Source organism: Nomascus leucogenys, chromosome 22a (genome assembly GCF_006542625.1).
Source record: "Nomascus leucogenys isolate Asia chromosome 22a, Asia_NLE_v1, whole genome shotgun sequence".
Lineage (NCBI taxonomy): Eukaryota > Metazoa > Chordata > Mammalia > Primates > Hylobatidae > Nomascus > Nomascus leucogenys.
This window is the reverse complement of record NC_044402.1, coordinates 3,512,962-3,539,989: the sequence shown is the minus strand read 5'-3', so window position 1 is coordinate 3,539,989 and position 27,028 is coordinate 3,512,962. Positions and strand designations below refer to the sequence as shown.

At 46.3% G+C, this 27,028-nt stretch overlaps 2 protein-coding genes and 1 non-coding gene across 6 annotated transcripts in view; 1 reads left to right on the top strand and 2 right to left on the bottom strand.

Annotated features, from left to right (window-relative positions):
- Window positions 1-1,539: 1,539 nt before the first annotated feature.
- On the bottom strand, window positions 1,540-17,668 carry CINP (cyclin dependent kinase 2 interacting protein). 2 transcript variants are annotated; one of them, XM_003276172.4, is made up of 5 exons: window positions 17,585-17,668; window positions 13,811-13,979; window positions 10,184-10,313; window positions 3,180-3,309; window positions 1,540-2,020 (listed from the first exon to the last, which is right to left on the bottom strand). In XM_003276172.4, exons 1-5 carry the CDS (start codon window positions 17,589-17,591, stop codon window positions 1,818-1,820), a joined length of 639 nt encoding a protein of 212 aa, XP_003276220.1. In that variant the 5' UTR covers window positions 17,592-17,668; the 3' UTR covers window positions 1,540-1,817. The 2 variants fall into 2 exon arrangements, with proteins under 2 accessions (XP_003276220.1, XP_030659997.1); XM_030804137.1 differs by lacking the exon at window positions 13,811-13,979 and having other exon boundaries at window positions 17,585-17,631.
- LOC115832708 lies at window positions 13,188-13,291 on the bottom strand. Its single transcript, XR_004028219.1, has one exon. It is a non-coding gene; the product is annotated as a small nucleolar RNA U13 (small nucleolar RNA).
- TECPR2 (tectonin beta-propeller repeat containing 2) overlaps window positions 17,653-27,028 on the top strand; it is a 140,162-nt gene continuing 130,786 nt past the window's right edge. For 2 of the 3 annotated variants that reach the window (XM_030804133.1, XM_030804135.1), the window contains exon 1: window positions 17,653-17,858. The gene's annotated coding sequence lies outside the window, so the exon portion shown is untranslated. Of the gene's footprint in view, window positions 17,859-18,556; window positions 18,601-27,028 lie in introns of those variants that run through there. The other variant, XM_030804134.1, reaches the window with a different exon arrangement.

Below are 27,028 nucleotides of genomic sequence, written 5' to 3'. Positions count from 1 at the left end.
TGGGAAGCCGAGGCAGGAGGATCACTTGACGCCAGGAGTTCAAGGCAAGCCAGGGCAACATAGCAAGACCCCCATCTCTAAAAAGTAAACATAAAAAATTTAGCCAGACGTGGTTATGCATGCCTACAGTCCCAGCTACTCTGGAGGCTGAGGCAGGAGGATCACCTGAGCACAGGAGTTTGAGGTTGAGATTATAGTGAGCTACAATCACGCCACTGCATTCTAGCCTGGACAACAGAGCAAGACCCTGTATCTAAAAACAACAACAACAACATTATTGCTGGGCTGGGCAGGGCATGACTGTAGTCTCTGAGGAGACCGAGAAGGGAGGATCCCTTGACCTCAGGAGTTTGACACTACTTGGGCCACATGGTAAGAGCCTATCTCTTATAAAAAAAACCAAAAAACTAAAACTGCTATTTATTAAGTATCACTATATACACAGTCCCACAGAATATAAACAGTTTGGGATCAGAGAACTCACAAAAAGGCAAACACAGATATAGAAACCATGTAACAAGTAATGCCACAAAAAAAGAAGAGTTTAAAGTAGGTTTTTGCAGGCCGGGCGCAGTGGCTCACGCCTGTAATCCCAGCACTTTGGGAGGGCGAGGCGGGTGGATCACGAGGTCAGGAGATGGAGACCATCTTGGCCAACGTGGTGAAACTCCGTCTCTACTAAAAATACAAAAATTAGCTGGGTGTGGCAGCGCGTGCCTGTAATCCCAACTACTCTGGAGGCTGAGGCATGAGAATCGCTTGAACCCAGGAGGCGGAGGTTGCAGTGAGCTGAGATCGTGCCACTGCACACCAGCCTGGTGACAGAGCGAGACTCCATTAAAAAAAAACAACAAAGTAGGCTTTTGCATACCTTCACATTCTCCCCACACCCTAGCTTTTGACCAGTCTCTTCAGTCTGTTTCAAAACTGTCACCTTTCCCTCATTCTAACCTAGTATGTTAACTCTGGAAATGGCTGCAAACATTGTGAAACTCGAGGATTTGTGTCAGAAGAATGCCAGGGAAGACAGTTTACACCGCTTGTCACGTCCCCAGTATGCAAACAGCAGCAACTTTTTTGTAGGTTATTTTCATTTTCATGATGTCAAACTTCATTTTAACTCCATGGGATCTTATTATTTAAGACGAAGTCCCAGTCTGTCGCCCAGGCTGGAGTGCAGTGGCTCACAGCAGCCTCTGCCTCCCGGTTCAAGCGATTCTCCTGCCTCAGCCTCTCGATTAGCTGGGATTGCAGGCACGTACCACCACACCAGTTGATTTTTGTATTTTTAGTAGAGACAGGGTTTCATCACGTTGGCCAGGCTGGACTTGAACTCTGAACCTCAAGTGATCCGCCCACCTAGGCCTCCCAAAGTGCTGGGATTACAGGCGTGAGCCACCGCACCTGGCCCAAAAACTAATACAGTCTCATAAAAACTTCAACAATCAGGCATAAAGTGAAAATATTAAACCAGGGATTTTCTACACAAACGTAATGTGTAAAGCATGCATAATTTATAGAAACTAGATCACTCACTCATTCTGCTCAGAAACTCATTGATTTTACTCTGAAGCACCCATGAGTGACGGATTCCCAGGAGGGGCAGAGAAGGCTGAGTGGCACCACGTGGGGCTGGCCGCGGGTTGTGGGCATGAGCATGCCTGGAGAGGCCACGGTGCTGGCGACAAGCTCTGGCCAGAAGACCCCAAGAAGGTCTGATCCTGGGGTCTGATCCAGGCCTGCGGCACTGGGTCCTAGGCAGACTGTCTGCCTGGTGAGACGTGGAAGGAGCCAGTGTCCGCAGCCGTCTCGGGACGTCACAGAGCTCGGTGGCCTGTCTCCAGCAGCATGCTCTCCAGATGCAGCCTGCTGTCGCTCTCCACGTAGGGCTGGTGCAGCCACATGGACAAGTAGCTCAGGGTGAGGTCGGGATCCCCGGCGTGTGCAAGCTCCTTGGCCACTGTGCACTTCAGGAGCAGCTCCTTCCTGTACATCTCCAAGAGCTTATGCGAAACCTCATCTGAAAGAAACGTGAGTCTCCCTTAATGGCAGTGATTCAAGAACATAGTCTCGACTCGGGAAGAACCACATTTTTAACAGCTCTTGATTAAAAACCAGAATCAGCAACAGCACTGAGGGGAAGAAGGGCCCGATGGAGGTTACCACTCTAGCTGGTGCAGATTAGTACAATTTGGTAACATGGTCAGCAGAGTGAAATAAAAAGTGTATATAGGCCAGGTGTGGTGGCCCACACCTGTAATCCCAGCACTTTGGGAGGCCCAAGTGGGTGGATCACCTGAGTTCAGGAGTTTGAGACCAGCCTGGCCAACATGGTGAAACCCTGTCTCTACTAAAACATACAAAAACTAGCCAGGTGTGGTGGCACGTGCCTGTAATCTCAGCTACTTGGGAGGCTGAGGCACGAGAATTGCTTGTGCCTGGGAGGCGGAGGCTGTAGTGAGCCAAGATTGCACCACTACACTCCAGCATGCGTGACAGAGCGAGACTCTGTCTCAAAAAAAGTATATATAACCTTTTCTACTTGACTCTTAGGTGACCTACAGTGATTATCAGTAGGAGATTCTCCTTAAAACTGACAATATTTCACTAAACACATTCCACTAGGTGATTTTACCCTTTCCTGCCTTATTTAAAAAGTCTCAGATCAACATCAAATAGCTTACCCTTGTCTTGAACTAATAAAGCTAAAAGAAACCCTTTAAGAAGTGCCTTGTAGAGTTTACTGAAGCCATGGGTTTCATTTTTCCCAGTCATGTTCCATGAGGTTGGCTGCAGTGACCTCAATTTGTTTTTTAATTAAAACAAAAAACAAAAGAAAAACCTCAACAAACCAAAAAAACTCCTTTCTTCCCTTTCCCCCCTCAAAATGAGAGATTTCTGCTGCCACAGAGGAGGTGGAATTCACTCTGCCCATTGGTTTTAGGGGCCTAATAACAGCAGCTTGCTTCACGGGTCTCTATGTTTAATATACTCTGCTGATAACCAGGTAACTAAAGCCAAGAAGAAATGTTTAAGATGCCTCTGTCTCCGTTCCTCCCGATACTTATGCACTGAATTTGAAAGCCTTGGCAGCTTCTTAAAGTACCAGATGTAAATGATACTAAATGCCCTTAATAACCTTTACCCTCCTGAAAATCAACTGAGAAGGAACTACTTACAGAAATGGGTTGTAGGCCACGTGTGGAACAGAGGGGGTCGTTTACTCTCCTCCCCATAATGGTAGTTTTCTAGTTCACAAATTCCCTTGGTAGTTGAAGACAGCTTTTCCATTTTCACCTGTATTTTGGTCTGAAAGATATTCATTTGGAATATGTAATATTATTTGAAATCTCCAGTCTCAGATTCAGTAACTATAAGATTTCAAAGCTAAGAAGTGTAAGTCTATTATGATAAAAATTCCAATAACTAAACACTGCTAACTTTACATACAGCAAATTCCCAGGGGGACAAAGGTGGACAGTTGCTATGATTTCATTAATTTGAATTACTTTGGTAATAAACCCCAGATTTCCAGTCCTAGAGCAAGAAAGGTTTCCGAGTGCCATTTCACTAGGATTTCCAAACAGCACTAATGTCTTAGACCCAAAGACCTGGAGGAATCCCAAGGCAGGCTCTTGCTGCCTTTTTCTTTTTTGCGACAGGGTCTCATTCTTTGTGGCATGATCATGCCTTATGCAGCCTCAACCGCCGGTACCTCAGCCTCCCAAGTAGCTGGGATCACAGGTGTGCACCACCACGCCCAGCTAATTTTTTTTAATTTGTAGAGACAGGGTCTCGTTATGTTGCCCAGGCTGGTCTCTAACTCCTGGGCTCCAGCAATCCTCCCGCCTCAGCCTCCCAAAGTGTTGGGATTATACAGGCATGTGCCACCATGCCTGGCTGGCTCTTGCTGCTTTTAAGAAGTGAGAGATAGGCCAGGCGCGGTGGCTCACGCCTGTAATCCCAGCACTTTGGGAGGCCGAGGTGGGCGGATCACGAGGTCAGGAGATCGAGACCATCCTGGCTAACATGGTGAAACCCCGTCTCTACTAAAAATACAAAAAATTAGCCAGGCGTAGTGGCGGGCGCCTGTAGTCCCAGCTACTCGGGAGGCTGAGGCAGGAGAATGGTGTGAACCGGGGAGGCGGAGCTTGCAGTGAGCTGAGATTGCGCCACTGCACTCCAGCCTGGGCGACAGAGCGAGACTCTGTCTCAAAAAAAAAAAGAAGAAAAAAAAAAAAGAAGTGAGAGAGAAAGGAGGCATCAAATGAGCTCATTTCTGATGATCTCTCTCTCTTTTATCAAATGAGCTCGTTTCTGATGCTCTTTTTTTTTTTTTTTTTTTTTTTGAGATGGAGTCTTGCTCTGTTGCCAAGCTGGGATGCAGTGCCAGGCTGGAGTGCAGTGACAAGATCTTGGTTCACTGCAACCTCTGACTCCCTGGTTCAAGCGATTCTCCTGCCTCGGCCTCCCAAGTAGCTGGGATTACAGGCATGTGCCACCACGCCCAGCTAATTTGTGTGTTTTTAGTAGAGATGGGGTTTCACCATGTTGGCCAGGCTGGTCTCGATCTCCTGAACTCATGATCCGCCTGCCTCGGCCGCCCAAAGTGCTGGGATTCTAGGCATGAGACACCGCACCAGGCCTGACTCTCTCTTATTAACTGCTTTTATTTATGGAAACCTCCTTGACTTCCTTGTTTATAAAATGGCAACTCGGAAAGGGAGCCCTACACACTTCACGCAGGAAGGAAGGAAATGTGGCAAGCTGCCATTGACGGTCCCTCAGCGTGAGCCAAGCTCTGTCCTAAGCCGTGCATGATGTGCACAGCCACTTGTGGGAGACACTAAACCATCCCCGGTGCACACACCAGGCAGCACAGAATAGGGGCAATGGCGGGCTTACTTTCACAGCATGGTGAAGAGGATTAAGTGAGTTAGTATTTGTGAAGCACCTACTTGGAGATATATAAGGGTTTGATAAAGAAAATTAATGGGTGAAGTAACTAGAATTTCAGATTTAAGTAGCGTAGGTCTATAAAGACCAAATTTTGAACTCATAAGTGTAGTTGACTTTACATACATGGGGGAAATAAGAAAAGATATATAAATTGTCAAAAACCTTAATTCCTTTACTTGGTCCTTCCAACCACCCTCCAATTACATTGGAAGTGGCAAGCACTAAATTCAGCTAACGTTAATTTTTAAAGGACTTAAGTAGTTTTCCAAATCTTTTAAGGTTTGATATTTTATTTGGCCCAACCCCAAGAGGCAGGACTCGTCATTTCCATTTCACAGCTGGGAAACTGCTCAAGGTTGAGCTGAGGAGGGATGAGGCCAGAACTCGATACCATGCCTTCTGACACCAAGTTTTTTGTTTTTTTTTTTTTTGAGACGGAATCTCGCTTTGTTGCCCAGGCTGGAGTGCAGTGGCGCGATCTCCGCTCACTGCAAGCTCTGCCTCCCGGGTTCACGCCATTCTCCTGCCTCAGCCTCTCCGAGTAGCTGGGAGTACAGGCGCCCGCCACCGCGCCCGGCTAATTTTTTGGTATTTTTAGCAGAGATGGGGTTTCACTGTGTTAGCCAGGATGGTCTCGATCTCCTGACCTCGTGATCCGCCCACCTCAGCCTCCCAAAGTGCTGGGATTACACGCGTGAGCCACCGCGCCCGGCCGACACCAAGTTTTAACACCCAATCCTCTGCTCTTTCCTGAGTCCTGCAGCAGCTCCCTGGTGCCACCTGATTCTAAGAAAAGCTGATTACAGGAGACTAAGGAAAATTCTGGAGGCTTGACCCCAGGCGAGAAGTCGTGCTCAATCCTGTAGCTCAGCCATCAATAAAGAATTCAAGTAACATAGGCACGTGCAGCCCTGAATGAACAGTGCATAAACAGCAGACCCTTACATTTCAACATCGGTGGCTTCTTCCCACAGCAAACACAGACCACAGTGAAATGTTAGCCCAGCTCAGGGAGAACGGTGCATGAAACCCCCAGAAGGTCAAAGTTATGAAAGACACAGACCAGGTCTGGAAACCAATCTCTTTAACGGATAGAGGAAAATAGGAAAAATAATAATACCCTATAAAATCAACTTTTGGGCTGGGCGTGGTGGCTCACGCGTGTAATCCCAGCACTTTGGGAGGCCGAGGCGGGCGGATCACGAGGTCAGGAGATCGAGACCACAGTGAAACCCCGTCTCTACTAAAAATACAAAAAATTAGTCGGGTGTGGTGGTGGGCGCCTGTAGTCCCAGCTACTCGGAGAGGCTGAGGCAGGAGAATGGCGTGAACCCGGGAGGCGGAGCTTGCAGTGAGCCGAGATTGCGCCACTGCACTCCAGCCTGGGCAACAGAGTGAGACTCTGTCTCGGAAAAAAAAAAAAAAATCAACTTTTGGCTTTGAACATAGAATGAGAACTTATTCCCAAACCACTTTTCTTTTTCTTTTGTTTTTTTTGGACAGAGTCTCACTCTGTCGCCCAGGCTGGAGTGCAGTGGCGCGATCTCAGCTCACTACAACCTCTGCCTCCTGGGTTCAAGCAATTCTCTGCCTCAGCCTCCAGAGTAGCTGAAATTGCAGGCACCCGCCATCATGCCCAACTAATTTTTGTATTTTTAGTAGAGATAGGCTTTCACCATCTTGGCCAGGCTGGTCTTGGACTCCTGACCTTGTGATCCACCCGCCTGAGCCTCCCAAAGTGCTGGGATTACAGGCATGAGCCACCGCGCCCGGACTTTTTTTTTTTTTTTTTTTGAGACAGAATCTCGCTCTGTCGCCCAGACTGGAGTGCAGTGGCTTGATCTCGGCTAACTGCAACCTCCGAAAGTGATTCTTCTGCCTCAGCCTCCCAAGTAGCTGGGATTGCAGGTGCCCGCCACCACCCCAGCTAATTTTTTGTATTTTTAGTAGAGATGGGGTTTCACTATGTTGGTTGGCCATGCTGGTCTCAAACTCCTGACCTCAGGTGATCCACCTGCCTTGGCCTCCTAGAGTGCTGGGATTACAGGCATGAGCCACTGCGCCTGGCCAAAACAAAAATTTTAAAAAAACAAATAAAAATACAACAATTAGCTGGGTGAGGTGGCAGGCACCTGTAATCCCAGCTACTTGGGAAGCCGAGACAGGAGAATCACTTGAACCCAGGAGGCAGAGGTTGTGGTGGGCCGAGATCGCCCCACTGCACTCCAGCTTGGGTGACAAGAGTGAAACTCCGTCTCAAAAAAAAAAAAAAAAAAATTAACAAATGGGAGGGAGGGAACAAATCTCCCATGCAGAATAATTGCAAATAATTTATGTAGATACTGCACCCTCAAGGAGGTGGTGAATACATCCCTACCCCCTAGGTGTGGGCTACTCATAGTGACTTCCTGCCAAAGAGCACAGCATGGGAGGAGGAGAAAGAGCAACGTCACAGCAGAGGAACCTGGAAACACTGCGCAGCCAGGTGATCAACGTCAACTTCAACAGTGGAAAGTCCAGGCTGCGCACAGTGGCTCACGCCTGGAATCCCAGCACTTTGGGAGGCTGAGGTGGGAGCATTGCTTGAGCCCAGGAGTTTGAGACCAGCCCAGGCAATAGGTGACCCAAAGAAAAGTCCTGATGACAGTATGTCCAGTACGTGCCCTCGATATGACGTGATGGAAATGGCACTTTACTTCTGTGGTCCTCCTCTGAAAAAAACCCGTAACCTCAGTCTAATTAGGAGAAAAACATCAGAGAAACCTCAACTGAGGGACATTCTACAAAATATCTGACCAGCATCCCTCAACATTGTCAAAGTCATCAAAAACTGGGAAGTCCGAGAAACTGTCATGGCCAAAAGGAGCCTAAGGAAACACGGGGACTCAATGTCATACGGGATCCTGAAGCCGAAAGAAGACATGATGGAAAAGCTAAGGCAGGATGCCAGGGCTCACGCCTGTGATCCCAGCCCTTTGGGAGGCCAAGGTGGGAAGATCACTTCATGTCAGGAGTTTGAGACCAGCCTGGCCAACATGAGAACCCCGTCTCTACAAACAAATTTTAAAAATTAGCCGGGCATGATGGTTCATGCTTGTAGTCCCAGCTACTCGGGAGGCTGAGGCAAGAAGATCACTTAAGCCCAGGAAGTAAAGGCTGCAGTGAGCTGTGATCATGCTACTGCATTTCACAGCGAGACCTTGTCTCCAAACAAACAAACAAAAAGATGAAAATATAAAGATCTTAAATGTTTATGGGTAAGCTTCAGTTATCCAAGTTCAAATATGTGTAAAACCTAATTTCCTGTGCCTAGCAAAGAAATAAGGTGGTGTTATCTTCACATCTGGTGGCCAGTATGGTAGGTATTGAAATTTAGTTATTAGTTCATTAAACAAACACTTTAGTCTCTTACGTGCTGTATCAGGGATGGGCAAACCATCCCTGGAACACAGGTCAATTCTGGCCCATAGCCTGTTTCTGCATGGCCCACAAGCTAAGATGGTTTTTACATTTTTAAATGGTTGAAAATAACCAAAAGGACAATAGTGATTGTGACTCATAAAAATTATACAAAATTCTAATTTCAGTGTCCAAAGATAAAGTTTTCCTGGACGAACATAATGGCTCATGCCTGTAATCCCAGCACTCCGGGAGGCTGAGGTGGGCGGATCACTTGAGGTCAGGAGTTCAAGACCAGCCTAGCCAACGTGGCGAAGACCCGTCTCTATTAAAAATACAAAAATTAGACGGGCATGGTGACATGCACCTGTAATCCCAGTTACTCAGGACGCTGAGATGGGAGAATTGCTTGAAACTGGGAGATGGAGATTGCAGTGAGCCAGGATCACGTTACTGTACTCTAGCCTGGGCGACAGAGCAAGACTCTGTCTCAAAAAAAAAAAAAAAAAAAAAAAAAAAAGAAAGTTTTCCTGTATGGGTGCAGTGGCTCATGCCTGTAATCCCAACACTTTGGGAGGCTGAGGTGGGTGGATCACTTGAGGCCAGGACTTCGAGACCAGCCTGGCCAATATGGTGAAACCCTATCTCTACTAAAAATACAACAATTAGCTGGGCATGGTGGCGCACACCTGCGATCCCAGCTATGCGGAAGGTTGAGGCACAAGAATTGCTTGAACCCGGGAGGCGGAGGTTGCAGTGAGCCAAGATCTCGCCACTGCACTCTAGCCTCAGTGGCAGAGTGAGACCCTGTCTCAAAAACAAAAACAAAAACAAAAAAGGCCAGGTGCAGTGGCTCATGCTTGTAATCCCAGCAGTTTGGGAGGCTGAGGCAGGCGGATCACTTGAGGTCAGGAGTTCGAGACCAGCCTGGTCAACATGGTGAAATGCTATCTCTACTAAAAATACAAAAATTAGCTCGTGGTGGCACAAGCCTGTAATCCCAGCTACCTGGGAGGCTAAAGCAGGAGAATCACTTGTACCTGGGAGGCGGAGTTTGCAGTGAGCCGAGATTGTGCTACTGCACTCCACCCTGGGTGACAGAGTGAGACTCCATCTCAAAAAAAAAAAAAAAAAAAAAAATCCAAAAAACAAAGATAAAAGTTTTCATGGAACATAGCCACATCCATTTATGCATATATTGTCTATGGCTGTTTAGTCCTATGTGGCAGAGATGAGTAGCTGAGACAGAGACTGGTTGGCCCTAGAAGCCTAAAATATTTACTCTGTGGCTGGGCGTGGTGGCTCATGCCTATAATCCCAGCCCTTTGGGAGGCCAGCAGGTGGATCACCTGAGGTCAGGAGTTTGAGACCAGCCTGACCAATATGGTGAAACCCTGTCTCAACTAAAAATACAAAAACTAGCCAGGCGTGGTGGCGGATGCCTGTAGTCCCAGCTACTCTGGAGGCTGAGACAGGAGAATCGCTTGAGCCCACGGGGCGGAGGTTGTGGTGAGCCAAGATCACGCCACTGCTCTCCAGCCTGGGCGACAAAGCAAAACTCCATCTCACAGAAAAAAAAAAAAAAAAAAAAAAAATTTACTATGTGATGAGCCCTAAAAGTGGGTGAAATGTCCCCGGATGATGCACAGGAGGAGGGTCTAAGACAGCATCTTGGGGAACATTGAGATTTACGCGGCAGGCAGAGGAAGAGAACATCAGAGGGACTGAGAAGGAGGAAGGGATGGCCAATGGTCAAGCGAACCCCAAATAGGTCCATTGGATTCAGCGACAGTGACCACAAGTGGCCTGCATCTTTATGTCTTACCAACCCATCCACGGTGGCCTGCAGTTCCTCACACAGCTTCTCCAGTTCCTCGTTATATTCCAGACACACCTTTTCTTCATTTTCCTTCGAGGCTGGGCTGCTGCTGTCTAGTTCTATCTTGTTTTTATTCCTAAACAAAATAGAAAATAATGTGTACAAAATATACTCTTTAAGCTTGCCTTATTTCCTTATAATAAATTCTACAAACCTCTATATCCACATCGTTATGTGGGACATTTTGCATAAGCATTGTTCTTTCATATCATTATGATACAAATTTAGTTATTATTTATATGTGCAATGAATATGTCCATTGGTCACTCAATTTTGCACCAAAATAAGTCAGTTAAATTCAGTCACGTGACAGCTGGTTTTGGTGGCTCATGCCTGTAATCCCAACACTTTGGGGGGTGGACACGGGAGGACTGCTTGAGTCCAGGAGTTTGAGTCTAGCCTGGGCAACATAGTGAGACCTCATCTCCACAAAAATTAAAAGTAAAAATTAGCTGGGCACGGTGGGACACACATGTGGTCCCAGCTACTTAGGAGGCTGAGGTGGGAGGATCACTTAAGCCCAGGAAGTCAAGGCTGCAGCGAGCCGTTATAGCACCACTGCACTTAGCCTGTGCGAAAGAGCAAGACTGTCTCAAAAAAAAAAAAAAAAATTCAGCTGTGTGGTATCCTTGGCATAGGGCATGGTGCTGGATGTACAAAGATGAATAAGACATGGATCATTTCCTCAAAGAGTTCACAATCCAGGAATACAGGCACGCCTCATTTTATTGTGCTTCACCTTACTGAGTTTCACAGATAATGCATTTTTTACAAATTGAAGGTTTGTGGCAACCCTCTGTATGTACAGTAAGTCAATCAGCGCCATTTTGCCAATAGCATGTGCTTACTTCATGTCTCTGTATCATATTTTGGTAATTCTTAACAATATTTCAAACTTTTTCATTATATCTATGATCTGTGATTGGTAATCGTTGATATTACTAGTTTGTTTTGAGGTGTCATGAACCATGTTCATATATAACAGCGAGCTTAATGAATGAATGTTGTGTGTTCTGACTGCTCCATTGACCGGCTGCTCCCATTTCTCCCCATCTCCTTGGGCCTCCCTTTCCCTGAAATAGGAGGATATTGAAATCAAGCCAATTAATAGCCCTACATTGGCCTCTAAGTGTACAAGTGAAAGGAAGAGTTGCATATCTCTCATTTTAAATCAAAAGCTATACTTTGGCCAATTAAAGAAACAAAAAAATTAAAAGCTAGAAATGATTAAGCTTAGTGAGGAAGGCATGTCAAAAGCTGAGATAAGGGGCCAGGTGCGGTGGCTCACGCCTGTAATCCTAGCACTTGGGGAGGCCAAGGCGGGCAGATTGCCTGAGCTCAGGGATTCAAGACCAGCCTGGGCAACCCGTGAAACTCTGTCTCTACTAAAATACAAAAGAAATTAGCTGGGTGTGGCGGTGTGTGCCTGTAGTCCCAGCCCATTGGGAGGCAGAGGCAGGAGAATTGCTTGAACCCGAGAGGCAGAGGTTGCAGTGAGCCAAGATGGCACCATTGCACTCCAGCCTGAGCAACAGAGTGAGACTCCGTCTCTACAAAAAAAAAAAAAAAAAAAAAAGCTAAGATAAGCTGAAAACCAGGCCTCTTGTGCCAAACAGTTGGCCAAGTTGTGAAGGCAAAGGAAGAGTTATTGAAGAAAATTAAAGGTGCTACTCCAGTGAACATGTGAAAGATGAGTGAAACACCTTAGTGCGGATATGGAGAAAGTTTGAGTGGTCTGGATGGAAGATCAAACCAGACACAGCATTCCCTTAAGTCAAAGCCTAATACACAGCAGGACCCTAACTCTCTTCAATTCTGTGAAGGCTGAGAGACATGAGGAAGTTACAGAAGAACAGTTTGAGACTAGCAGGATTTGGTTCATGAGGTTTAAGGACAAAAGCCATCCCCATAACATAAAAGTGCAAGGTGAAGCTGCAAGTGCTCATGTAGAAGCTGGAGCAAGTTATCCAGAAGAAGGTGGCTACACGATACAACAGATTTCCGTGTAGGTTAAACAGCCTTCTATTAGAAGAACATGCCATCCAAGACATTCATAACTACAGAGAAGTCAATGACAGGCTTCAAAGCTTCCAGAGACAGGCTGACCCTCTTATTAGGGGATATTGCAATTAGTGACTTTAAGTTGAATCCAATGCTCATTTACCATTCTTAAATTCCTAGGGTCCTTAAGAATGATGTTAAATCTACTCTGCCAGTGGAAAAAGCAAGAGAACCAGAACTGGAAGTGGGGTCTGAAGATGGAACTGAATTGCTGCAATCTCATGAGAAAACTTGAACAGATGAGGAATTGTTTCTTATGGATGCGCAAAGAAGGTGGTTTCTTGAGATGGAATCTATTCCTGGGAAAGATGCTGTGCACACTGTTGAAATGACAACAAAAGATTGAGAATATTATATAACTTAGTTGATAAGCCAGTGTGAGAGGTCTAATGTAGATAAACACTATTAAACAGCAATGAGAAAGAATAGAACCAGAATAGTGGCTCTACATTACACGGATGGCTTCCATGTTGAAAGACAGTGAGACATGTCTGGGTGTGGTGGCTCACACCTGTAATCCCAGCATTTAGGGAGGCCGAGGTGGGCGGATCACTTGAGGTCAGGAGTTCAAGACCGGCCTGGCCAACATGGCGAAACTCCATCTCTACTAAAAATACAAAAATTAGCCGGGCATGGTGGCAGGCACCTGTAATTCCAGCTACTCAGGAGGCTGAGGCAGGAGAATTACTTGAACCTGGCAGGCAGAGGTTAGAGTGAGCCAAGAGCACGCCATTGCACTCCAGCCTGGGGGATAGAGTGAGACTCGTCTCCAAAAATAAAAAATAAAAAACAGAAAAAGAAAGTGAGATATAAAGGAAACAATAATATATGTTTTTTGTTTATGTAAAATCCAAAAATGGACGAAAAGAATTTGTGGTAGTTTTTTCCATATCAGCTAGGTAATGTGCCAAAATCATAGCAAAGTTTGAGGAAGGCACAGGTCATACATGAGCATGAAAACCCAATCATTATGCCTATGAACTACAAAAGAATCGAAGAATCTGTGGTTTTAAAAATCAGAATAGCCAGGCACGGTGGCTCACACTTGTAATCCCAGCACTTTGGGAGGCTGAGGCGGGTGGATCATGTGAGGTCAGGAGTTCGAGACCAGACTAACATGGTGAAACCCTGTCTCTACTAAAAATACAAAAATTACCCAGGTGCGGTGACAGGCGCCTGTAATACCAGCTACTCCAGAGGCTGAGGCAGGAGAATCGCTTGAACCCGGGCAGTGGAGGTTGCAGTGAGCTGAGATTGCGCCATTGCACTCCAGCCTGGGCAACAGAGTGAGATTTTGTCTCCAAAAAAAAAAAAATATCTATCTATCTATCTATATATATATATGGAATATAATTTTGTATTTAAAATGTACAATACAATTTATACTTACATGTGTCATCTTACCCCTTGCTTTTTTTGCTTAATATTTTATTTTAAAATTTATTCATGTTGATATTTCCCCAGTTATTAAGGGTGAAAAACTTAGAGCATGAAAAACCAGTATGTACTTACAATAAACTGATTTTCAAGTTGGCAATATTATTTGCAGTGGTAAAACCTGCATCATTGAGGGTTTCCCACTTCAGGATTAAATTGTGCCAATCAGCCGCATTGTCCTTAATTTTTCTTGCACTGACAGATAAGACAGGTTTTCTGGGTGTTACAATTCCAAGAGTCTTTGCTGATAGGGTATAAAAGAAACAAAATTATTATCATGGAATATACAATCATAGTTGGAGGGCAAATGTCCTCATAATTTTCAACAGTAAAACTATCTGAAATGCTGTATCAACTGGACAAATAAATGTGGAAACTACAAAGTCTGAATGAATGTGAAAGTTCCTGGAAGAAGACAACATAGAATACTTTTAACATTTTAAGATTCACCAGATATAGCTGAATCCTTTTCCAGCTTAATGGCTCCACAAAGTTTTTACCTTAAGCCCTTTGTTTTCCAAAGATTGGAAATAAGGTAAAGTTGTGACTTTCTGCTAAAACTCTTCAATGGCTCACGTTACCTTCCCTACAGGATAATCGAGCCCTGACTCCTAAGTACTTCCACTATCTAGTCTCAGGCACTCTGATACTCTAAATTTGTTCAGAGTGGCATATGGCTCATGAGTGTTAATCATTTCAAGACACTGAGACAACAGAGATGCAGAGTTAATCACGATGCTGCCACAGCCCCGCTTGGAAATCAGGAGGAAGTCCAAAATCCTTCCAGACCTAGCTACCCGTCCACATCAACACGTACATCAACCCACACCTTATCAATCTCCAGCGAAAATGAACTACTGGCAGCTCTTGAAAAGCTGAGGTGCCTTTGGGCCAGGCGCGGTGGCTCACGCTTGTAATCCCAGCACTTAGGGAGGCCGAGGCGGTTGGATCACGAGGTCAGGAGATCGAGACCACGGTGAAACCCCGTCTCTACTAAAAATACAAAAAAATTAGCCGGGCGTGGTGGCGGGCGCCTGTAGTCCCAGCTACTCGGAGAGGCTGAGGCAGGAGAATGGCGTGAACCCGGGAGGCGGAGCTTGCAGTGAGCCGAGATTGCGCCACTGCACTCCAGCCTGGGCGACAGAGAGAGACTCCGTCTCAAAAAAAAAAAAAAAAAAAAAAAGAAAAGCTGAGGTGCCTGCAGGCCTTTGCACATGTTCTCTCTGCAGGAAAGCTCCTTCCTTCCTCAGGCTCACGACGCCCATCCTCCAAGATGCACCCGGATCCCACTGCCTGTAGGAAGCAACCCCCTGACCACCAAGAGCCAACTCAGGTTGCTTGTTCTCCCCCAACCCTCCTGTACCCTCTGGCCCTCTCTACTTGGAACCCTGCAAAGGCTTCTCACGGCCCACAGAATAAAGTCCCCTTGAGGAATCCAGGACACACAACAGCTGGATGGTTTGATGCCTCAAGTCAGAAGACCACACTGCTTGCGTCTGAACCCCAGCTCTGCCACCTGTGAGATCTTGGGCAAGTTAATATATATACCTTTCAGAGAGCCTCAACATTTTCATCTGCAAAATGGGAATAAAAATGGTATCTACTTCATAGGATTGCTGAGATTAGATAATATATGTGAAGCTGTGAGGCCTGGCACATGGCAAAAACCTAGTATCTCACCTGTTAGCTCAGGGGCCTCTACTATCCAAGCTCTGCCCGCCACTTCAGCTTCACCCTTTCCCACTTGCCCTCTGTGCCTCAGAGCTGGCTCTGTACAAGTTCTGACTTTGACATGGAATGTTTTTCCTATCCGTGTGTGTCCCCACTCCCCTGCCTCATACTTAGTATCCTCACTTTTAAATATCATCTTGATTTATCATTCGTTCTTTACTTAAACAACAAATATTTGCTTACTGCCTACAATATGCCAGGCATGGGGGAATGAAATGATTGAATGAGACAGATCAGGACCGTTTTCATGGAACTTACTTTCCAAAGGGGAGGCAGATAATAAACAATTAAATGACCACGATCAGTTCAGATCACGATAAGTGTGTGTGGAAAATAAAATAGGGTCTTGTGTTAGTGTGACCCCCTGAGAAGGTGTCATGTAGGCTGAGATTTGAACGATGAAAAGCCAGAAATAGGGTAGGTCAGTAGTATGTGCCCTAATTATAAGAATGAGGTTGGTGAGTTCAAAAAACAGAAAACAAAACAAAACAAAATAAAACAAACAAGCAAACAAAAAAACCAGTGTGCTGGAATGAAATGGACAGAAAAGGACTAGTGGGTGAGGAGGTGATCACATAACTAGAACCTAATAGGCCAAGATAAGAAGTTTGGGCCCAGTGCAGTGGCTCATGCCTGTAATCCCAGCACTTTGGGAGGCCAAGGGGGGCGGATCACGAGGTCAGGAGATAGAGACCATCCTGGCTAACACAGTGAAACTGCATCTCTACTATAAAAATACAAAAAATCAGCTGGGCGTGGTGGCGGGCGCCTGTAGTCCCAGCTACTCGGGAGGCTGAGGCAGGAGACTGGCGTGAACCCGGGAGGCGGAGCTTGCAGTGAGCCCAGATCGCGCCACTGCACTCCAGCCTGGGCGACAGAGCGAGACTCCGTCTCAAAAACAAAACAAAAAAAACAAAACAACAACCAAAAAAAAGCAAAAAAAAAAAAAAAAAAAAAAGAAGTTTAGACTTCTTCTAAGTATTAGCTTCGTGCAAAAGTAACAGGTTTTGCCATTACTTTTAATGGCCAAAACTGCCATTACTTTTGCAGCAACCTAATACAATGGGGAGTGAGCAATGAGCTCTGCGTAGGGCAGTGAAATTATCTGATTTAGGTTTTTAGAAAGTCATTTCCACAAAGTATTCCTGGATCCCCCAGGTTGGGTTACGACTCACCACTAGATATGTGGTACATCCTATAATTCTGCTATCATGATATTCACCAGTGGAGTGTATTTTCTTGTTTAATGTCTATATTCCCTGCTAAACTGGAAATTCGACTAGGGTAGGACCTATGTCTTGTTCTCTTTCAAATCTTCCACACATAGGAGGCTTTGCATAAAATGAGGTAAATGGAGGAATAGCTCTTACCACCTGTTCTATAATTGTCTAAGGGTTTTCCCCCCAACAGGAGATTCTGAGGGCAGGATCACATCTGATTCATGGTCAGCCTGACTCATACGGGGCACATATTTAGGAACCAAAAACATAACTGACTTCAAGAAACTCAAGAGCTAGTAAAGACAGACCAGTCATCAGCGTCACAGGACAGGGTAGGGTGAGGGCACAGTGGCTACGTTACTTATCCCCTCTGAGCCTCGACTCCCCATCTGCAAAATGGGGTTGACATTACTTCATGGGACCACTGTGAGGTTCAAATGAGATGATCCACTTAAAGTTCTTGGAACAGTACTCAGCAGACTGAGCACTAGGCGAAAGCCAGCTTTCATCACAAGCAGAATGTTCTGACTGAGGGCAGTTCAAAGAGGAGTTTCTGGAGGAGAGGAGCATGCAAGACTTGGCACCCAGTGAACTCTGTTAGTGCTAATTTATAGTGACAATAATTACAATTTGGGTGTCTGATCTGCTGACACTCATTTGCGTATATCGTCCCGTTCATCTGTTACTCCACATGTGAAAAAACGGAGGCTCGGCAAAACTGTGTCCCGAGCAGCCTGCAGAGGCTGCGCGGGGCCTGCGGGCTAGGCTGGGGCAAGACAGCGGACCTCCATTTAACCTCATTTAATCCGGGGAGCTCCTGAGCTTCGGGTCCAACCTGCGGCCCAAGCAGCAACATTCACAGCCACCCCACCCCGGGAAAGGAACCGATCTCACGCACCTTCCATACGGTCCGCAGATATCCCTAGATGGAGACGCGAAGCCCCGCCCACCCCCGCCGGAAACGCATTTGCGTCACGTCCGCCCCGCCCGCTGCCACTTGTGGCTCTGCCGCTCTAGCCCTTGGCGGAGCCAGCTGCCGCTCTTCGGTGCTGGCCCCGGTTCCGGCCCCGTTGCCCAGGGAACAGGCTCCCGGCAGCCCCCGCGGCCCGGAGTCCATCCCCGCCTCCTCCGGCCCGGCGGGGCCGACGAGTCCGGAGGGGCTGCCGCGGGAGGTGAGTCCGGCGACGCCGCAGGCGGCCCCGACGCCCCCGACGCCTGGCCCCGCGCCCCTCTTTGGCCTCCCCCGGGCCACTCTTCCCTTGCCTCAGCCCCGCAGGGTCCCCATGCCCGTCCACCCCGTCTCCCTCGCCCGCGGTCTCGCCCGCGCGGAGTGGCGGACACTAAATGCCACAACACACGGAGCGTCTAGCTCGCCGCCCGCAGAAGCCGGCGGTCCGCAGCGGGGAGCAGGGGCCACCCGCCCCTCCTCAGGCCTCCGCTGCACGCCCCGCGCCCTCGGCCCCAGGCCCCACCCTGCATCCCGGCTGCCGGTCTGGCCGCTGTCTCTGCTCCTTCGCCTTAAGATTGACGTCGCGTTCTGTCCCCCACTCGCAGCCCGCGTCCCTTACATCCGCCCACCGGCGCCTGGCCCCAGGCCTTGACACCCATCCAGTTGGTGTTCAGTGTTCGATGAATGGATAAGCGAATGACTCCTTTCCCAATCCTATTTGAAGGCCTGGGAGGCAGAATAGGTAGTGTTAAAGGATGAGGTGTCCTGGAGTCAGAGCTGGGCAGGTCACAGCGGCCCCTTTCTAGCTCTGTGCTGGGGCAAATGCCCTACCTCACTCCGCTCCAGTTTCATCACTAGTGGAATGGAGATGAGAATAGTTTCTACCTCTGGCTTGGTAAGAGGATTAAATGGGTCAGTGCATGTAAAGTTAAGCACGGTGCCTGCCGCTGTACATTTCAGTAAAGGTGAGCCCCTGCTGTCATCTGTGCTAGCCTGCCTTCTCGCCCTCTAGTCCCTTCTGATATGTCTCTGACTTCTCATGACTTTAGTTTCTCCTTCTCTACTTCTATTTCTCTTCCCTGCACTTTTTTCTCCCTCTCTTTCTTATTGGGATTCAGGAATTTTATTCTGTTCTGTGACTTATGTTCTATTTGTTGGCAGAATGTGGGATACCAGCCTGGGTGCATCATTTTCTCATCTACTGGAGTGATCAGTTGCACTTGTTGACTGCCTCCTTGCAGCCAAGGTCTCGTAAACAGAGTTCTGGGAAATCTCCAAACCCAAATGCCAGGCATAGGTAGAATCAGGGAATGAAGCCACTGTAGCTTCTTGTGATCACCAGTGATTCCTGGTCTTTTAAACTGCAGGACTTTGTGTTGTCTCACACCCAGCTATAATGTACCTTGATAAACCTCTGACCTTGTTTTTGTTGTTCTTGTTGTTAACCTGACTTACGTCCCGTGTTGGTGGTTATTTGGCCATCGTGTGCCAGCACTGTGCCAGGCTGGCTCTAGGGATGCTATGGTGAATCAGACAGACCCGGTCACTGCCTCAGGGAGATCATGGTCTGGCCCTTGAACTTTAAAAGGGAGAACTAAGTGCAGATGTAGGGGACACACAAATTGAATTTTCAGGACTGCCTTGGAAAACCAGTGGTGGGGAAGATGGAATGAGGATAACCCTCTTCTGAAGGAGTGACTAGGAAGTAGCTTTTGTTAGGCATCAGCCGTATTACACCCACATGTCTTTTTCAATAGAAGACTGGCATCTACTGGATTTTTTTTTCCATTTTTTTCTTAAAGAAGTTACACTTAAGTTTGGGGAGAATCTCATTTCGTATTAGCCTCTGTATGAGTTGAAAAAAATGGCTACTGGAACTTAGTGGGAAGAAAAGGAAGGAAAAAGGCATCAGGCAGAGGCAGTTGATTGAACTTGGGAAGATGAGGAATAGATCAGGAAAGGGTTATAATGAAAAGCTTTGGTGTCAAGCATGAAGAGATTTCTAGATTCAGTAATGCACAGAGCTCAGTAAAATTAGAAGGGAGTAGTTGATGGCTTTGTGAATTGCTAAGGTAGAAGGGAGCTGTTAATCAAGATGTGTGTTCAATTTAAAATGAATGTATTCTTTGGACCTGGACATAAGAGTTCCACTGAATTTTTGCCACTATTTTATATTTAGGGCTATCATACTTGGGTGAATCTAGCGCAGTGCTTTGAGAGAGATTCATTCAACAAACATGTATTGAGCATTGATTGTACCATACTCTTTATTGGTCTTTTGAAGCACCGCAAAGTATATAGACTAGAAGAACATAGGTAAAGATGAGAAAGAGTCCATTGAAGGGGAGAGAAAACAGATGATGGTGCTGTGTGATAACTGCCATCATGGAGTTCTATGAAAGCAGAGAAAGACCAACCAAGTATCTGAGGGAATTTATGAAGGCTTCCTGGTGGAGGAGGACTAGTTCTTACAGGGTACATATGGGGGAATAGGGAAGAGTGGAAAGGGACTTTGTTCTGCAGAGACATACAGGTTATGGTGTGTGCAGGGACTGTGATGGAAAGCTGATGGGTGGACAAACAAAATGTGGCCTGTCTACACAATGGAAGCCTGTTCAGCAATAAAAAGGAACGAAGTACTGATTTGTGCTACAACATGGAGGAACCTTGAGAACATTATGCTAAGTGAAAGCAACCAAACACAAAACACCACATATTATATGATTCCATTTAATGAAATGTCCAGAATAGGCGAGCTGTAGACAGAGAGGAGATCAGTGGTTGCCCAGGGCTGGGAGAAGAAGCGGGTAGAGGGGTGATTGCTAAAGGGTAGGGAGTGCACAGTGTGTGGATGGAAGAGTGGCCTGAGATGAAGTTAGATATAGACTGTTTTGTCATAATGTCTACTTTCCATGCTTGTGTTAGGCTTTAGGTTGTGACCATTGGGTAGCCAATGGGGATGGGAGCAAGGAAGTGACAAAATTTTGTCTGGAAGATAAATGACAGCCTCAGTCTCATTACGTTCCTCATTAAGAATTTAATACTTAAATAATTAATAGATGTCGTAGCCAGATTTCGAACATAGATTCTACAATAGGGATACGAATTGTTGCTTCCTAGGGATTTTGGAGAGAATCCTTAAACCGTTAGTGTAGTCAGAGCACTCTGATAACATGGTTATTGTACAGCTAAGTGGATGACTTAGTTTCTATATTAGTCCTAACTCCAGTTTTGAGAAATCGTCCATCCGGGTGGCAGCTGGGTGTTAGCAGTCAGCAGTGAAGGCTAGCTGCCACCTTCCAGGGTTATGAGATTGACGGGGCTAGTGGGGAAAGGAAGCATCGTAACTTGAAGGATGCCATAGAGTGGTGTTTTGTATTTTTTTAACTGAAATATTCATGACTAAGGAAGCATTATTCATTATGTTTTTATTTATTTATTTATTTTTGAGATGGAATATCATTCTGTCACCCAGGCTGGAGTGCAGTGGCACGATCTTGGTTCACTGCAGCCTCCACCTCCAAGGTTCAAGTGATTCTCCTGCCTCAGCCTCCCAAGTAGCTAGGATTACAGGTGTGTGCCACCATACCCGGCTAATTTTTGTATTTTTTAGTAGAGATGGGTTTTGCCATGTTGGCCAGACTGGTCTCGAATTCCTGGCCTCAAGCGATCCTCCCACCTCGGCTTCCCAAAGTGCTGGGATTACAGGCATGAGCCACCGTGCCCAGCCCAATTTTAAAGATTGGATTGAGGCTATTGTTTTGCAGTAAGACCTGAAGTTAACAAATCTTTACTGAGCATCTACTCTGTGCCAAAGATACTATTAGATACTAGGATTTGCCTTGGTAAGCAAGAGAAAATTCACGTTGCTTACACTCTCATAGGAGAGATGATTTTTAAATGGTTTAGCAAATAAAGCAATTAGAGGTTGTAATGAGGATTATGAAGCACATATGATAGAGGAAAGAAGGGACAGTTGGGTACTCTTAAGTGATCTGGTCAGAGAAGGCCTTTCTGTGGTGGTGATATTTAAGCTGAGACCCCACGGTTGAGAAGAAGCCAGATAAATGGAGTGAGAAGATCATTCATTCTGCATAGAGGAAATAATTATGAAACCTGAGCGGGACAGAGTGGGTCAGTGGAGCTAGAACTTGGAGGACACGTGGAGACAGGTAGAGAGGTGACAGGGGAGCTGCAAAGGGCTCAGACCACACGGGGCATTTGGTGTTTATTGTTAGAGCACTGGGGAACCAGTGAGGAATTTTGAGTAGAATGGGTAGTATGGTCTGATTTCTCTTTGAAGGAACTGATTTTTTCCCTTGTTTTTTGGGGGGTAACAGCTTTATTGAGATATAATTTACATGCCACACAGTTCACCCATTTATATACAATTCAATGGTTTTACTGTATTCACAGCTATGCAACCATCACTACGTCAATTTTAGAACTTTCTCATCACCCTAAAAGGAAACTCCGTACCCTTCAGCAATACACCCTAACCCCTTCTCCCAGCCCTGGGCAACCACTGACCTACTCTGCCTATAGCTCTCTATTCTAGACATTTCGTATACATGGAATCATACAATATGTGGTGTTTTGTGCCTGGTTGCTTTCACTTCGCATAGTGTTCTCAGGATTCCTCCATGTTGTAGCATGAATCAGTACTTCACTCCTTTTTATTGCTGAACAGGCTGCCATTGTGTGGATAGACCACATTTTGTTTGTCCATTCATCAGTTGATGGACAGTTAGGTTGTTTTGACATTTTGGCTATTATGAGTGGTGATATTATGAACATTTATCTACAAATTCTTTGTGGATATGTTATCATTTCCATCATTTCTATTGGGCATAAACCTAGGAATAGAATTTCTGGGTCATATGGTAACTCTGTAACCTTTTGAAGAACTGCCGACTGGTGGCTGCACCATTTTATTTTTCACCAGCAATGTATACAGTTTTCTCCACATCCTTGCTAACACTTGTTCATACCCTAGTGGGTATGAAGTGGTATCTCCTGGTGGTTTCGATTTGCATTTCCCTGATGATTAATGATGTTGAGCATCTTTTTCTGTGCTTATTGGCCTTTTTTTTTTTTTTTTTTGAAATAAAGTCTCACTCTGTTGCCCAGGCTGGAGTGCAGTGGCGCGATCTTGGCTCACTACAGCCTCCACCTCTTGGGTTCAAGTGATTCTTGTTCCTTCGGCCTCCTGAGTAGCTGGGATTACAGATGTGCGCCACTATGCCCGCGTAATTTTTGTATTTTTAGTAGAGACAGGGTTTCACCATGTTGGCCAGGCTGGTCTCAAACTCCCAGCCTCAGGTGATCCACCTGCCTCGGCCTCCCAAAGTGCTGGGATTATAGATGTGAGCCACTGTGCCCAGCCTTACTGGGCATTTGTGTGTCTTCTTTGGAGAAATGTTTCTTAGACTTTGCCCATTGTAAAATTGTCTTTTGTTGTTGTTTTGAGATGAAGTCTTGCTGTGTTGATCAGGCTGGTCTCAAATTCCTGGGTTCAAGTGATCTTCCCACCCCAGCCTCCCAAGTAGCCGAGACTATAGCCATGTGCCACTGCACCCAGCTTTTAAAATTGTCTTTTTATTATTGAGTTATAAGAGCTCTTTATATATTCTGGGTAAAATCTCTTTATCAGATATATAACCACCAGATATTTTCTTCCATTTTGTGGGTTGTCATTTTTTTTTAATTTTTGTTGGTGGTGTGGATTAGATGTATTTTTACTTTCTTGATGGTGCCCTTTGGAGCACAAGTGTATTTCATTTCAGTGAAGTCAGAGAGCTAATTTTGACGGCTGAATGAGCCTGGCTTCTGGGGGCAGGCGTGGAAGACCATGGCAGCAATGTAGGCGAGGGATATGATAGCTTCTACTGTGGCATGGCCACAGAGTTGGTGAGGAGGCCAGGCTTGAGGGAGGCTTGGAGATAGGGCTGATGGACTGAGTTGAGAGGTTGTTGTACGGGTGAGGGAAACAGAGGAATTGAGGGTGAATACTAGGATTTCAGCTTGAACAACACTTTTGATTCAAAATGTGATTATGCTGTTACCTGCTGGACAATTGTGACAGTTTCTAATACCTGCTGGAGCCTAGCAAGGGCAGCCCTGCGCTCCCTCCCTGGGTTCTGAAGTTGCTTTTGGTAGGATTATCACTGAGTGTGCCGAGGAGATGGTCAGGGATTCTGACCTTTTGTAATACCCACTAAGACTTTCTAAGCCACCACAAATAAACATATTATCTGAGTAGAATAGTGCACTTGCTCTGCAAATGCACTTTTGAGGCAAATCCCTTGACTCCCTTCTAGCTAGACTGCAGTCTCAAAGCCCTTCCTGTGTAGAGCCTGCAAGCTGTCAGTGGATAGCATCAAATCAAGAGGATGGATTCTTGAAAGCTAAATGTCATCATTTGACAGGGCTGCTATAAGGAAAAATATTTTTATTTTTAAAAAATGTTTATTGATCGATTGATTTGAGATGGGGTCTTGCTCTGTTGCCTAGGCTGGAGTGCAGTGGCTCGATCATGGCTCATTGCAGCCTCGAACTCCCAGGCTCAGTGGATCCTCCAGATTCAGTCGATCCTCTGGGCTCAATCGATTCTCATGCCTCAGCCTCCTGAGTAGATGGGACTACAGGCACGCACCACCACACCTGGCTAATTTTTTGTATTTTTGTAGAGACAGAGTTTCGTCATGTTGCCCAGGCTGATGTCAAACCCCTGGGCTCAACCGAGCGCGGTGGCTCACGCCTGTAATCCCAGCACTTTGGGAGGCCGAGGCGGGTGGATCACAAGGTCAGGAGATCGAGACCGTCCTAGCTAACACAGTGAAACCCCGTCTCTACTAAAAAAAAAAAAAAAAAAAATTAGCCGGGCGTGGTGGCGGGCGCCTGTAGTCCCAGATACTCGGGAGGCTGAGGCAGGAGAATGGCATGAACCCGGGAGGTGGAGCTTGCAGTGAGCCGAGATCATACCACCGCACTCCAGCCTGGGTGACAGAGCAAGACTCCATCTCAAAAATAAATAAATAAACAAACAAATCCGTGGGCTCAAGTGATCTGCCCACCTCAGCCTCCCAAAGTACTGGGATTACAGATGTGAGCCACCGTGCCTGGCTGAGGAATAACTTTTTTTTCGAGACGGAGTTTCACTCTTGTTGCCCAGGTTGGAGTGCAATGGTGCTATCTCAGTTCACTGGAACCTCTGCCTCCTGGGTTCAAGCGATTCTCCTGCCTCAGCCTCCTGAGTAGCTGGGATTACGGGCACCTCCCACCATGCCCAGCTAATTTTTGTGTTTTAGTGGAGATGGGGTTTCACCAAGTTGGTCATGCTGGTCTCAAACTCCTGACCTCAGGTGATCCACCCACCTCGGTCTCCCAAAGTGCTGGGATTACACACGTGAACCACCACGCTAGGCTTGTAATAAGATTTTTAAAGGAGGAAATAACGTTAGGCAATACTTATTGGTGAAGAGCTCAGTACTTCCGCTTGTTTGCTAGGAGATCTCATCAGCTAAAGCAGATACGAAAGTGCCTTCCAGAGATAGGTAGTAGAAGGTGTGAAGGCCAGGAGGTGAGAGGCCAGGCCTGTTGTAACTGGAAGCAATTCAGTGTGGCTGGAGGACAAGTGAAAGATCCTGGGGTGGCAGAGGCCAGATCACCAAGGTTCTTGTAAGCCAGCAACACTTGGGCTTTAGCAGGAGGAGGATGGGGACCACTGCAGAATGTTAACCAAGGGAGTGATGACATCAGCTTTGCACATCAGGAAAATCCCTCTGTTTGCCACGTGGATGACGGAGAGGGAGAGGCGGGCAGATGAGCTGGGCACCAGAGAGAGCTGCAGGTGAGAGGTAGTGGTGGCCTGAGCTAGGGGTGACACACTGGGGTGTGTGGGAGATGTACTGAATGGAGAATCAGTGACATGGAGAGGAGAGGAGGAGGGATCAGGGATGATGCTCCTTTTCTGGCTTGGTCAGCATGGCCCAAGCAGCTGGTAGAAGATACAAGATAGGTAAGTGTTTTTGACATTGTTCATTTACACTGTGTTTATAGCTAGGATGTAAGTTTTACTAATCCCATTTCAGATGGTAAATGGAGATCTAGAGGGGTTCAGCAATTTTTCCAGGGTGCCTCAGGTAGTTTTAGGAGCATTGGGATTTGAACTCAGGTCTTTTTCACTTCAGTATCATTAGCCACTCATTGTACAGTTCTTCCTCGGTGGAAAGAGAGTCAGTTCTGTGGCTGTGGGTCTGAGACCTGGGAGCTGGGTGAGGTGGAACATGGAGTTGGGTGAAAATTGGGTAAAGAGGAGGAGCAGAAAGTCTTAGCAGAAATGTTTGTTGAGTCTGCATTGTTTTTCCCAAACCTAGTGCAGGACAGTGAGACAGTGGCTCTATGCCTCCTCCTCAGCCCGTCCTAGACACTCTTTCTGCCAGGAGGACAGTTTTGCTGGGAGTTGGCCTCAACCTGCTCCTCCTGTCTGAATGGTGGGTGAAGGACAGGCAAGCCTGATGCTAAGCTCATCCAGAGTGCCCCAGATGGGGAAATAGCATGGATTTTCTTGTGCCCGCTGGGGACTTCCTGGGCACCTGGCCGCCAGGCATGGCTGTCCTGACTCATCTGGGTGCTGTGGCTTACGGGCCTCTAGATGTCCTTTGGAAAAACATGCGTGAGGCATAAATTGATATGAACATTCTTCAGGGCAGTTTGGCAATACATTTTTTTTTAATTCAACATCTTCACCTCTTGAAGTGTACTCCAAGAATATGCTTGGATATATTTCTGTTGTTTATGATGGCGAAATTAAAATCTTTTGGTTGAGAAAATTTTGGTTTATCCATACAGTGTGTTCTCTGCAGTTTTTCTGTATAGTCACTAAAAATCACATTCTAGGGGAATATTTAATGACATGGAAAATACTCATGATTTATTAAGTGAAAAAGTCTGTGTGTGTGCATATATGTTTATATACATATATCTGTAGCTATCTGTGTATATGGCATATCTCAGTATGATGAGACTGTGACTTTTCTTTACTTCTTTGTCCTTTTATTTTGAGACAGGGTCTCACTCTGTCACCCAGGCTGGAGTACAGTGGTATAATCAGCTCACTGCAACCTTGATCTCCTGGGCTCAAGCGATTCTCTGTGCACCACCACACCTGCCTAATTTTTGTATTTTTTGTAGAGTCAGGATCTTGCTATGTTTCCTAGGCTGGTCTCAAATTTCTGGCCTCAAGTGATCTACCCGCCTTGGCCTCCCAAAGTGCTAGGATTACAGGTGTGAGCTACCACACCCAGCCGCCTTTGTACTTTTCTTTTCTTTTTTTTTTTTTTTTTTTACATTGAGTTTCACTCTCGTTGCCCAGGCTGGACTGCAATGGCA